The sequence below is a fragment of the Pleuronectes platessa genome, chromosome 12 (assembly GCF_947347685.1).
Source record: "Pleuronectes platessa chromosome 12, fPlePla1.1, whole genome shotgun sequence".
In the NCBI taxonomy this organism is placed as follows: Eukaryota; Metazoa; Chordata; class Actinopteri; order Pleuronectiformes; family Pleuronectidae; genus Pleuronectes; species Pleuronectes platessa.
Genome location: NC_070637.1, coordinates 15,762,061 through 15,775,691, shown reverse-complemented (window position 1 = coordinate 15,775,691; position 13,631 = coordinate 15,762,061). Strand labels below are relative to the sequence as shown.

At 42.6% G+C, this 13,631-nt stretch overlaps 1 protein-coding gene across 3 annotated transcripts; it reads right to left on the bottom strand.

Annotated features, from left to right (window-relative positions):
- Positions 1–13,542, bottom strand: zfand4 (zinc finger, AN1-type domain 4). Of its 3 annotated transcripts, XM_053436542.1 has the most exons (11): positions 12,392–13,542; positions 12,031–12,134; positions 10,348–10,650; positions 8,767–8,842; positions 8,017–8,084; positions 7,708–7,894; positions 6,970–7,117; positions 5,335–6,558; positions 4,366–4,420; positions 2,400–2,517; positions 1–1,103 (listed from the first exon to the last, which is right to left on the bottom strand). In XM_053436542.1, exons 3-11 carry the CDS (start codon positions 10,529–10,531, stop codon positions 968–970), a joined length of 2,196 nt encoding a protein of 731 aa, XP_053292517.1. In that variant the 5' UTR covers positions 10,532–10,650; positions 12,031–12,134; positions 12,392–13,542; the 3' UTR covers positions 1–967. The 3 variants fall into 3 exon arrangements, with proteins under 3 accessions (XP_053292517.1, XP_053292516.1, XP_053292518.1); XM_053436541.1 differs by lacking the exon at positions 12,031–12,134; XM_053436543.1 differs by lacking the exon at positions 12,031–12,134 and having other exon boundaries at positions 10,348–10,633.
- Between the last annotated feature and the right edge of the window lie 89 nt (positions 13,543–13,631).

Below are 13,631 nucleotides of genomic sequence, written 5' to 3'. Positions count from 1 at the left end.
TTGGATCCAAACGCTTAAAAGAGACTTTATTAGATCAAACCCCTGTAGATACTTTAACAGCATTTTAAGTTTTTGCAACAGCTGAGCAATAAAAAAGACTTACAAAAGATTTTTTTATGGCAACCACTGTACTGTAGACACATCATAAATACCATAACCATGCCCCCAAATCCTAATACAGTTCACGTGATAGGCATGTGGATTACAACTGACATTCACACCTACACACATTGCATACTTACTATTTCAAAACCAATCTGGAATTTAAATAAGTAGAATTCATTGATAAATATTAAGTATTTCATTGTTAAGTCGGTGTCTTGTACTCTTTTAAGAAAGTGATGTTGTTATGTATATGTGCCTGTGTAAGAAAAACGCAGAATATAAAAATCTTGATGATGACGACAACACCTTCATAAGACAAACGGAGATATAAGTATCCTTCCCCCTCACAATAAGGAAAAGTAAATGTATAAATATGATAGTTCTAAAGTGCATCTGTCAAAGACTTGTCGAATGAGAAGTCATCAGTGGTCCTATTTCGTTTAAAAAAAGGTTTACAAAAACTAAAAATAGATATGTCTGAACGTGCAGCAGATATATTTAGCCCAAACAAAAACAAAAAACTACCTACTTACATGCACAGGTTCTTTTTTTGTTTTGTTTTCACGCAGTGGAAATAGGAACAAGGTAACAGATTAAAAGGATAAACAGTTCACATTGTCAAGAGGTGATAATTAGTTCTGTGCCACTTCAGTCCCCTTTTGTTTGTTCACACTCGGCTTTACAGAATATCTTCTTTTCATTTTTAAGCAAACTTGGCTGTTGAAAAGAAAAAGCACACGGTGGTGAATAAGCGCCTCGTTTCTGTTTAAAATGTCTGTAAATTCTCCTCTGTTCAGTCGTTTTAACCTGTGGTGGTTTTGGTCATCCCCCGGTTAGAGGTTTGGGATGTGGGTTGTGGGTTCTAGATCTTGGGCAGCTTGGGAGCACTGATGAGAGGGTTGGTCTCTTGCAGAAATCGCCGTCCAGAGCTCTTGTAGTCGTACGTGCAGTCGTGTGTCTCTGCGTAGCGGTGGGCGGCACAGAAGTTGTGACTGCACCTGAAATATTTAACACACATGTCGCTATGTTAGGTATATAAAGAAATTTGATGTGGAAATAGTACTCCTCTCAAAACTTAACAGTCAGCAAATGAAACATTAAATGGATCTATAAGCAAACATCACCTGCTCAATCATGTGGTTATTCTGCCGAGACTGAATGTTGAGACATATTATATCCTCCATGGGAAATTTAGAAATTTAGACGAGACATATTCTGCCCATATTCAGATTCATAATTAAATCCCGGTTATACTTGGAAAGCTTTATATGCTCTAATGTTCAGAAAACACATCACTTTCTTCACACTGTCCACTTCTGCAGGTTCTTCAGCGGTTTTCTTTAAACGCTTGGTTTGGATCCTGTCTCTTTAAGGCCCCCCTCCCGGTAAAACCCAGTCTAGGATGCTACGGTGTGGAAAATGTCGCACCGGGTAATAAACTTATGACAACGCTAGTGTTAAATGGTTAAACCAGATCAAATGTGTTCAAATATATTTTGACACCAAAATCCTCATCACCGGTCAACTCTCCTCTCCTCGTGTGAGAAGTCAGTTACTGTGTGATGTGACTTTGCTGCAGAACATAACAACCTGACCTGAATCTGACGTGACGAGTCGGAGCGGGTACAGACAGAAAAATGTAAACAGCTGCCGGGCAGAGGGGCCCTGCTTCTGTGCAGCACAGACACTTGCAGACTGCAGCATTAGACTAAGTACTGATAACTGGGGACGTGGGCACTACCACCGATACACAAAAACGAACCAATCATAATTTATGTCTATAAAAGTGAAAGAGACAGAGTCGGCGGTGAGCAAGTTGTATAATGGGTCTGTGTCTGAACACTGTGTAACACTGACTAGTGCGGCATCCCTATTGCAGACTTCAAGCTTTTTACGTTTGCAGAACTTTTACATACACAAAAACACAAAAACCATTTGACTTCTCTGGTATCTGTTCATCTTTTAGGTAACACAATAGAAGCTTCATCCTTTAAATGCCTCAACCTCTTCTAGGGGCTAATGTTAAGACACCTGATTTACACATTGTTGCATCAGATCCAAAGTGTATTGCCCTGGACAGAACCCAGAGAGGGAGGTGATCTGGATTGATGAGGTGGAGAGAAACTCTGATAAAGCTAATAACTTGTGGCAGAACAAGCAGTGAACAAAGGGGTGTTTTCACCGAGAGACAAAATGATGAGCCGGATAGAAACCACTTCTTACTCCAACTCCGAGGACAAATAGACAAAGAATCAGAGAGTGAGTGCAGGCAGAGACGCTGGAGGCAGTTGTACCTGCACTCGTAGCTGGAGGCCAGGCCGGTCTTCTTGCCACAGAGGAAGCAGTGCTTTGAGCTCTTCTTCTTGCCGCCATTGGGAGCCTTGACTGGAGGTAGCTGGTAGGTTGAAGTGCCTGAGAGAAGGGAGGAAACATTTTTAGTCCCTTTACGGGAGCCAGTGTGGAATAACTGATGGCATGAAAAGGTTTCTACTAATGTCTGAAAAGAATCTTCATCGTCCTGTAGCAGGTTCTCGTCTTTAAATCATACAGTTAATACGTTTATGTATTTGTGGTGTCTGCACACAGCCGAGGAGATATTAGGGACATATCAACACCGAATCACTTAATGGAGGTAAAACAGGATTTCTCTCCGTTGAGCACTTAAGAGTCATGTTCTACTTCTCTTTGAGCAGAAGCAGCCATTTTCACCAACTGTGAAAATGTTCAGGCATTTACGAACTGGAGTGTTTGCTTGTTGCTTAAAAGTTTCTTGGCACTTCTCTGAAACCTGTTACTTCATGGTGTCCATGTTTCTACCTCATTGTCACGTCAGAGAGTTTTCATACTATGTACTCTGTCTGATTAACATCCATCAGGTGAAACCCACAGAGTCTAGAACTGCAACATTCATGTCTTATTATCTAGAGTTTCTTTGTGAACTCTGACAGTTCAAGCTTGGTTTATGACACCGTTTTTTTTTTTTTATAGGAGCAGTCAATTAAAGTGGATCCAACTGTAGCATATTGGTGAAACTCTTGAAAATTCCCCAAAAGTTGTCAGTCACGTACGTTAGTGTTCAGGAAAACAGCTTTGCCAGCCGTGCCGAGTTCATTTCCTAACTTAGGGAACACTGGTTTTGTCAGATCATACCCATGATAATCGTGTCTGTGGAAGCACGAGGCTCAGCTAGGTTGGTTAGCCGCGAGGAAACGGGAACACACAGATAGAATTGACAGCTCTGTGATGACGGTACACAAAGCTCTCTGTCAAGCAGCTGGGCGTGGGATTGGATTTTTTATTTGTTCTGTGCACTTTAATCTGCTGCCATACAGGCATGCAGTGGATTCAAATATATTCAGAACCATTCACATGTTCCCACATTCTGCTGTGGAATGGACTTCAGTTGAATTTGATCGCATTTAATTCAGGGACTATCCAGCCAAGTTCTCTTTGGCTGGAAAGCTGCCTTTTGTCTGCTATTTGAATCGATACAGGTCATTTACTCCCGGGTCAAATTACTCTGTAGTGGACACAGGTTCTAATGGGCTAAGGGAACGCACTAATTTGGCAAGACAGTGATGTGCGAGCGCCTCTGTTTTCAGTGCAGGGACGTAGATCCTTACTCACTGGTGGAAAAAAAAACACAGAAGCAAACTCTTCTACTGCCAATGAGAAGGGAGTCAATCACCTTGTTTTAGCTGTTTAAAAAACCTTTGGTTTTAAAGAGGTACAATTTGGGTTATTCAGTTTTGAATGGAGCCTATTGTAAATTTGGAGCACCTCCAACAAACACTGCTGCTGCAAAACAAATGTATAGTAATAGAGGAACATGGAGAGTCATGACTCATGACTTTATATATTGATCTGTGTGTATTTATCTATATTCCCTGTGACCAATCGGAGCGTATCAGTGGCTCACATAAATAAATGAGTGCTGGTGTGTAGGCTCACGGCCTTCTGTTGTTTGTGCTGCTTCTGCAGTGGTAGAAATACTGAATATTTAAAACCCTGGTGCTTTGTTGTATCCCTCATACAACATGTACTTTAGGCTTTTCACTTGACAACATGTCAACAAGCGCATCATGGCACTGAATGGCTGTAATGTATGCACTCTGGCTTGGCTAACAGCACTTTAAAACTACAGTGCTATACAATAACTCTCTCCCAAAACTCAAATATCCAAACCAACCACCACGATGCAACACTTTCCTCACAGTGGATTCTAGTCCTAACATGGAGGTGTACGTGCGTCTCCCTCACCTATTCTCCCGAATGAGGCCATGACTCCTCCAGTTGATGCAATAGTGTTGGTGGTCTGTGAAAACAACACGAAATGTTACAGAGCAAATCAATATAACAACCTGTAGTGCTCAACTCTCAAGAAAATTAGATTTGATGTAAAAGAGCTTAGTGCCTTTCAACTGACCAAGTAAGAAAAGTCTGTACATTCTTTTCATTAACTCTATATATAAACAGTTGTAAGAGCCAAAGAGATGGTCAAAGTACTGATATGGTAAAGGGGAAGCTGTTCACTTAATATAAGGAAAGAACAAAACAAAGACTGATTTAAAAATGATTGAAAGTCACTACCTCAGATTTCTGATATTCGAGCGGTTTTCTATATTCAGAACATCCTATACACAGTATTTAGCTCTTTTTCTGTAATGCACAAGAGAATGTGATATAGCCAATTGATATTTGATCTTTCCTGGTGTGCATGAGAAATGCAATTGGTTGCAAAACAACAGCCACTCCCCACCTAAGATGGCTTCTCTCTGTCAGAAGCCGAAACGTGGCAGATAAATCATGGCGAGTCCGACCGTGTGTGGGAGTTCTTCCATAGCAGTTTTCTAAATATGATGACTAATATTTCAATTTTTTTACTTTGTGTATTTTGCCCGTTTAATTTAGTAAAATTCACTAGAAATAATTTCATTCTATTTACTAACTGAATATCTATTATATTTTGGTCCAACCAAATAAATGACAGTTTTTAGAGTTCTGATCTCTTACATGAGAATTTTATAAAAAATATCATAAAAAATATAATATTGTAAGATAATATTTAACAAAGCTTCCCTCTACTTTGTTTTAAAGCCTCTGCTATATTTGCAGGTTGGGACACAATAAGTTCAAGTTAAAGTGACAACCATTTGTAGGAAATTGCACACTTCAAAAAGCGCAAAGCCAAAAGTGAGCAATACAAATAATAACAGCAAACAATGTCACCATGTAAGAGGCAGCTGCTCGGGGCAACGGTGACATTTGTCTGATGAAATCATCCTGAAGGAGCCGGTTAGTTGGGATGGATGGCAGCCTGGAGCCATGACTGCCCTGTCCTGAGGCAGAAGCAGAGGGCAGTGCCAGTGCAAGTCCCACACTCTCTCCACGGTCATCCCTGCCGCTGCTGCTGTCTGGGGCCCTTGATGAGAGAGAGGGCAAGAGCTCGGAGTTGTTCAGAGGTCCCAGGGGCTCCTTGTAGGCTTGGTTGGCCAACTTAGTGATGCCTCTTGCTTCCCTGTTTGAGAGCAGCTCTGGCCTCTTTGCAGACGACTCCACTATAACACCACGAAGGCGCGGGGGATGAGCTGACAAGGTGGGGGCGTGAGGGGACGTGTTCCCTGACTTCACATGTGCAGAGGATTGTGCTTGAAGGCTGGGCTGTAAACAGGAGAGAGTGGTATCGAAAGGCTGAGGCAGTGGCCTGGTAGAAGGGGATGTGGGTAATGGAGAGGGAGGGCTGATATGAAAAGATGTGCTGCGCTGTGTCCTATCAGCTCTGCTGGTGAGAGTATCACTTGTCCCAAGTGTCCAGGTACTAAGTGGGGAGGGTGAGAGGGGTAACTGGTGCTGAGCGCCAACCTCGAGGGACAGACAACCTCCCTCTGGATGGGCGGACACATCCAGACTCATAGAATCTGACAATTCCCCAAATGGAGCTCCAGGTTGTGTTGGTGTCACCACCCCAGTCGCTTCATCTAACAAGCCCAGCCTCACTGCCTCCCCTGCCTCCTCAGCTGGGTCCAATATGGTTTCAGGTGCCCCCCTTGTACACAGTGGAGGCAGCTGAGGGTACACACAGTCCCTCATCAATCTGGTGCTGCCGATGTCCAGCCGGGAAACTTTGGGAGGGGGCCGTATTTTTGCAAATGGTGGGCACGTCTCCCACGGCTCCTCCTCCTGAAGCATATAACAAGAGGACGAGGTAAAAGAGGGAGGTGGTCGTCTAGGGATGGATAAGTGGACTGAAGTTGCTGCAGCAGAGGGCGAGGGGTCTGTGGTTTCATGGTCAGCAATTGGAGGTAGTTGTGCATTTGACTGCCGAGGCTGGTTGGTCTGGGGGAGTGAGCGAAAGAGGCGATGATGGTGTCGTGTGCTGGAAGGTCCTAGGGAGCCGCCGCAGGGATGTGGGCCGACAGGGGGGCGCGGTTTCACCTTCGCTGACTTCTTCGGCTGGAGAACAGAGACACAGGCGTTCATATTATAATCAGATCAAATGTACTCGAGATTTTTCGCAATTCCTCATCCTTTAAAATTTCTGAAATGATAGGGGTTGTCTCATCTCTTGAATGAAGACGCTTGTATAAATAAATTATGAGCATAAAAACACTACAGAGCCAGTGAAGTTAATGTAATGAAAAGTTCTCTCCTCGAACAAACACTAACCCAGCAAATTAGTGTTCTGTGAAGTATCCATGCATAATGTAAAATGGCTGCAGACTATCATATTACTCGATGATTATTTGGAGCAGTATTCTATGTGTCTACATCTTAAAAGTGGGGTAAAAACGAATAGGGTGTCTGGGCAACATTTGCTCGCTGACAGGCGGTAAAACGGATTCCTCGACGCCAGCAGCCGCTTACTTTCTTGTTCAGGTTCATGTCCTCCATCTTGGCTTTGAGAAGCTTCATTTTGTTCATCGTGATGGAGTTCTCAAGGCTCTGCTTTGCAGCTGAAGAATTCTCTCCATCCTCCTCCTCCTCTGCATACACATTGTACACTGATCCACCACTGGAAGATATGAGAGAGAGAAAAACACTCAATTAGCAAACTTAAAAAAGCAGCAGCGATCCATAGCCATCACTGAATAATCAACACTGAATGCTTAGTTATATTAATATACGTATTAATTCGGTTTAACATTGGTGTTAACATTTTTTTCTTGCATCGTCTATAAACCCACTGACCTGCACTCACTTTACACGTTGCGGTGGACACCTTCACTGGTCAGAGGTTCTGGCACTTGAGTATATAGGGGTGTGTGTGCGTGTGTGGTAGTTCATTGCGTGTGCAGCCTCTGCTGTTTTCTTACAGTCATTGAGTTATACCTGATAAATGTAAAGTCCATTTTTCTACACGACACTTTTCGTTTTATAATGTTAATAGTCTTTTCTTTGAATGTATTACTTGAAGGCTGCATAGCCACTGTTGTTTTTTGTATGTTCAAATATTTTAATAAATGGATTGAAGTAAATGGGACTTATTCTTTTGATTTTGCCCCTGGTATTTTATTGGTTATGGAGAATCGTGGAAATTTCATGATACATTTTTGGTATCGTGAGATCCCTCGATATGGCAGATAATTCAGAAAATATCCTTACCTCAGCGATTCAGACAAAGGGGTCAGAGTACCATCCCCCCTGTCGACCACTCTGAAGAAACTTAGCTGGTCACCCTCTCGATAAACCACAAACGTGACCTGCTTGTTGGTCGTGCTCTTCTCCCAACCCTCCTCCTTGGTGCTCTCCATCAAGTCAGCCACCTCTTTGATAGGATCTTCTATCGTTACTGTTGGTTAAAATATACATTTTCGAAAAGTGTTTGGAGATTTGGCCAAAAGATTAGATTTTGATTTGATGTTAAACCACGAATGCCTTGTGATAATGTGACTGTGCAGGCGTATTTTTTACCTCTCCTGGTGTTGATTGGCCCTCCCCTCATAGCTAAGACCAGTTTCAAAGTGCAGCCTTCTGCAATGCTGCAAACACAAAAAGCAGTATGAGTGAGCGGTATTGAAACCCACTCAACCGCGAATATATTGTAAAAGGGGCAAAGGAAGTATCAGTAGGCGACATACAGTACATATTTACATTTATGGTAAATTTCTTTGCCTCTGAGAGGCTCGGATCTAGAGCAAACAACTCTCTGAGGGCCGGGTTGATTTCCAGATGAACTTGTGCACGACTGAGAATTCCACTGCAACATTAGTTTCATGTGAGCAGACGTTTCATTGCCTACTCTACCCCTCTGCTTCTAAAAGGCCACAGAGAGATAGGCGAGATGTCACCGGGGCTGTTCATGTGGAAAATTAAGTGACAAGCATTCACAACAATACCCCCAGCTGTAGCCGGCGGTGCACCGGAGGGTTAGGTCTGTTTCTCAGTAGGTGACAGGAGTGGAGGGACGAGCTCTCTAAATGTGATCAGTGTGTCACATGGATTATCCATCTCTAAATGCCTGGCTCATTTACAGCTTGCTGAGTTAAATTAAGGCTGAGTCCCAGCCAATGGAGGAAGGCTTTTAAAGATCACATGCAAACTACGCTACACGTGTTGAACGTGGTTTTAAACGTCGCTGGTAACTGCTCAAACAAGCCATGTGTAAACTCGCCTTGGTGTCAATGCTCTGAAGGACAGAAAGGGTCAGAGGAATAGATTTACCCATAGTCATGGAGACATTGTTCATCATCGAGCTCCAGATTGTTCCAGATAAGATGTTGCTGGGCAACAGGGATACCTTGACAGACAGTGAGAGGGAGAAAGAAAACAACCAAAGTTGACAAGGAGCTGTTCATATTTCATGGACTACTTTCTCTGATCCGACAGACGGGTGAGAGGAGAAGGCTGACAACAGAAACAGCCGCTAAAGATGATTCATGTCTGCCCCCTAAAGACAGAAATATGTTACTGCTGGAAAACGGCAAATCACAGAAGACACGCACTTATAGCTAAAATAAATAAAAATGTGATGACTAAGTACATTTACTACAGCTAAAAGTGTAAAAAAATGAGGTGGATTGGACTACGCCATCTATTGTATTTAACATTGCAAATCAGATGGAAACAATGTGGTTTCAGTAGAGAGAGAAGACAGCCTAATGAACACAAAGGCTCTCAACAGCTCCTCCTTGGAATGAGATGCAGTGTATGCATAGTCAGGAAGCTCTCTGTGCCCACAGTGAGTGAACTCTCCGACCCGGCTCTGGAGGGGAGCCAGTGTGGTGAGTGAGCAGTGGTCCCTTCCTCGCAGAGTGGTATGCTCCATCACAAACACACACACTTGGCTGACACACCTCCGCACACAGAGTACAGAGAGGCCGTTCTGACCAAAACCAAAAACAGCTGCACAGAACTGAGATGTGGAAGGTCATCTTGGTCGTCAACAAAGCAACCTAAGAGGATTACCAAGGTCAAAATAAACAAGAAAAGGTTTTTGATTTCCAAAACAACCCACACACTCCAACCCTAAACTAAACTGTCCAAGAGATTTTGCCTCCTGTGACTCCTTTGGGAGACAAGCCAACATGTGAGTCCAGATTTGACCAGTTGTTGTTGTTCTCTTCAAAGGCAGCTGCATTTCACATAAAATCAGCAAACTTATCTATTTCCACAATTCTGTGAGTTTCGTCCAAAATCCACCAACATATTACTTCAGACTGTGATTCAGCATTGGTCACCAGTTTCCTCCATTTTGTATGAACCAAGAGAACAATAATAGCAATGTGTGCTATGGGTCAGAGTCATTTTGGTTCATTTTACGAGCACCCACTGCTTGAGCACACACATGTCCTGTAGTGATTCACCCACTGAATTTTAATTCATTTAAAGATGGAATATTTACATTTTTAATAAAAGATAATAGTTTTAATAAAAAAAGAACCTCTCACCTACTCACTGACCAAAGTGGGGAGGGACGATGCATCTAAGTTTTATTTATGATATTCTTTACGCTAAATTCAGCCAAGAATGAAACTCTGATCACAGTCAACGGCGCAGACATAAAAAACATTTGAGAGCAGATGTATGCAACGCAGCAAACCTCAGGATACTGAATAACCCAAAACAAATAGTATGATAGGCTCTACATAATATTTAGTATTCCACGGGAGGTCTCTATGTAGCCTTCTAAGTCTATCAAATCATTAATATAGTTTTTCATAGTCTGTGAAATATATCCTTGCTTTAAAAATATGGTCACTATTACTGAACAACATGGAAACAACAAATCAGTGTGCTTTGTACCTTCCAGCCTCTGGATCTTTGCCTTGACTGAAATGACAGCCTCAAAGGGCAGCACGCGCAGCTCAAAGCAGGTCCCCGTCAACGTCTCTATGAAGAGCTCCATAGTGTCATAGAAAGGGATCTTGTAATGAAAAGCTCCCGCACTGTCGTCATTAAAGAAGGGCGGCTCCTTCCTGTCGGTCATCTTGGTGGACAGATTCAGGGAGATGGTGAAATGGGAGAACTGGCCAAGGATGAAGACGGCAGGGACAGGCACTGCTCACTGGCCTCACGACCGTCACACATCCTGCAGGATGACCACAGCTGTTAAGTAGAAACAGAGGCATTCCATGATTATCATTAACTATGTGCTTCCCAACTGTTGAGAATATATTTTCAACAATCCAACAGTTTGAAATTTGACATTTACAAGTTGACTCAGCAATCGCATAGTATTCACAAGAAAGCTTTTGGTGGCCAGTCATTTGGTTTGAACATGAATGCATAATTTTGACAATTCAATCAAACCATGTATTCAACTGCAGACACAAACTCATTCTGTGTCACTAAAGTATCCTCAGGCAAGATAGAGAGCCCTAAACTCCCCCCGACTGCTGGGCCAAAAGTATGAGCAGAGTATGACAGAGAAAATGCTGCACATAGATGCACGGTATGAATGTGTGTGTGAAAAGTGCGATATAATTTAGGCAATTTTTTATTTTAGGGAGGGTGAATATTCTAATTAGATAGATTGTACAACTTCCAAATACAGGAACCATCATAAAACTGTGGGGAATATACTTTCTATAACTGAGATAACAATTTAGACATGTACCTGCGGACGTAGTTCTGTTAGTTTTCCATGAGGGCAATACAAACTGTCCTTGAGATTGAGTTAATACAGTAAACTGAAAATTGATAAGAAACTGCTTGGAACAGGGACATGCATCGGCTGCTGCGGACATGTGTAACCATCTAATGAAACATTCAGCACAGCGTTTAAGGGCCCCGGCCAAAATTCAAGATCAGGTGTGTTACATAAGCCCAACGGCGGTATGAGGTGTCCTGTGTCTGACAGATCACCTCCTGTGTCACATCACTCACCAACTTCATATAAAATATAATCTGAACGAGAGGCAAATTCATCCAATTGACCGAAACTCAGAACGAAAAGATTAGTATTTTTCTGACTGCAGCCGGTTTCAAGGGACCCATCATTCAATGCATATACGTCCTGTACAAACGTTCAACTTGTACATATTTAAAGTTATTATTGTAAATATCTTTGTGTGGGGTTCTAAATATTCATATGCTGTTCCCTACTTTTCAATTTGTGCTTATGCACAAACACACAATTCTACAAATTCCTTATGTGGGTAAACCGACGAAGAAATCAACCCTGATTGTGATTCTTTTTGAAGGAGGAAGACAAGATGGATTCAAGATCTCAATTCATGTTGGGTCATTTAAACCTGGACTGTTTGATTTAAGTGCACATGAGCTTCTATCACTTAAACACAGAAACAACAGATGTTCAGTTGTGGTCCTGTGTTCCTCCTTGGAGCCAAGTGTGTATTGTCTGATGGCTACTCTATGTCACCCTGACTCCCAGTGTCTTTGAGTCCAGGACACTGGGAACACACTGTTCCTCTGAACAGAGATATCCCACCTCACCGGGGTCCTGACGGATCTGTAAGAACTCACAGCACTGAAGATCAAGTTGGTGATTGTTTGCTTTGTGTTGTTAGTGAACGAGGCCCGAGGTGAACCCATCCAGAGACCGAGGAGATGTGAGAACAGGCCATTCTCTGAAGAAGACGTTTAGCTTGTCAAGTAAAAAACGAGGCTACGTGTAACATCACAATACACTGACCCTAACCCCACCGGAGCTACAGAGGTGAGCCGCTAGCTGCCTGACAACGGGGATGAATGGAGTTGACAAATGTCTCCACACACTTCCAGCGGCTAACGTTAGCACAGGCAGACTCACACACAGTATTTAAACCTCACACTTTAAATGAGACACTCGACGTAAGATGCTCAGTAGCTATTGGAGCCTGCTTACCGAGAACTTCTGCAGTTATACGACGGCGGCGGCGGAGCCCGTTTAGCTGACGCTGCTAGCGCTAGCTTTCGTTGCCATGTTAGCCGACAACCGAAACAATGGCTAGGCTTCTCGGTGGTTTTGGTAGCAGGCTGCTAGGCTACATCCAGAAGGCTTCTCAGTCCCGTCCCGTCCGGTGCAGCTATCCAGAGAAACGCTGCGGCCAAAGCTGAACTCATCCCCTTAGAACCTGCACCCGGAGCGGACCGGACCGTCTGTCACTGTCGGTCTCCGCTGCTCCATTGTTGGCGACATCATCGTACCTGCCGAACAACACCTCTGTGACGACGGGTGATCGACAGGCGCAGCAGCCAACCCGCATCGCGGATGAGGCGAGGTGGGTGGGACAGGGCAGAGTTTGTTGACAAAGCTGAGTTACAGGAAGTCGTACGATATAAAATATGATGCACACAAATACAACGTTGCATACATCTGTCATTCTGACTATAAATATCAGGCTTAAAAAAAACCTCAAAGAATATGTGGCTTAATTGGTAAACATTTTTTCCCCCTCATTAGTAATTAAAAGTCTTTAGGGTCCAATCATTTGACTTAATACATATACATCAATATTCTGCGTAGAAGTAAATAATAAACGTAAAAATACTTAATCCTAAACAGAACTGAGCAGTCTCTAACATGATCAAACAAGGTATAAACCTTTCCTTCACAGACAGAAGTACCAATGCCCGTATTAAACCACATTTAAATTCACTAGATCCCTGATCACACTCACAAATATCAGACATATAAACATAACTGCTGTTCTTCATCTAGAGCCACAAGTTATTCTCTGAGAAATTAATAAAAATGTTGTGCAGTCAAGGGACTTCAGTCAATTGTATCTGTCCCCTAATCTGGATTTGCCAAAAATTTGATGGCATCCTTCAACCAATCTTCGTGGTAATCCATCAAATAGTTTTTGCATAATCTTCATTACGAACTAACAGAGGGACAAACGCAGACTAAAACATAAATTCTAAATCAAATAATGCCTCTGTCCAAAATGTCAGTTGTCAATTTGTAAATTTCAGCGAAAAGTTTCAATCCTATATGTGAGAAAAGTATTATTACTAACCACAGCAAATAGAAGGAAACAGACAATGTGCTACTGAATCAGATCTAAAATAAAATTTCTCTAGATCTAGCTCCCTGCGCATATCAAACACTGATCAATATCTGAGTCTAGACAGACAGAGTG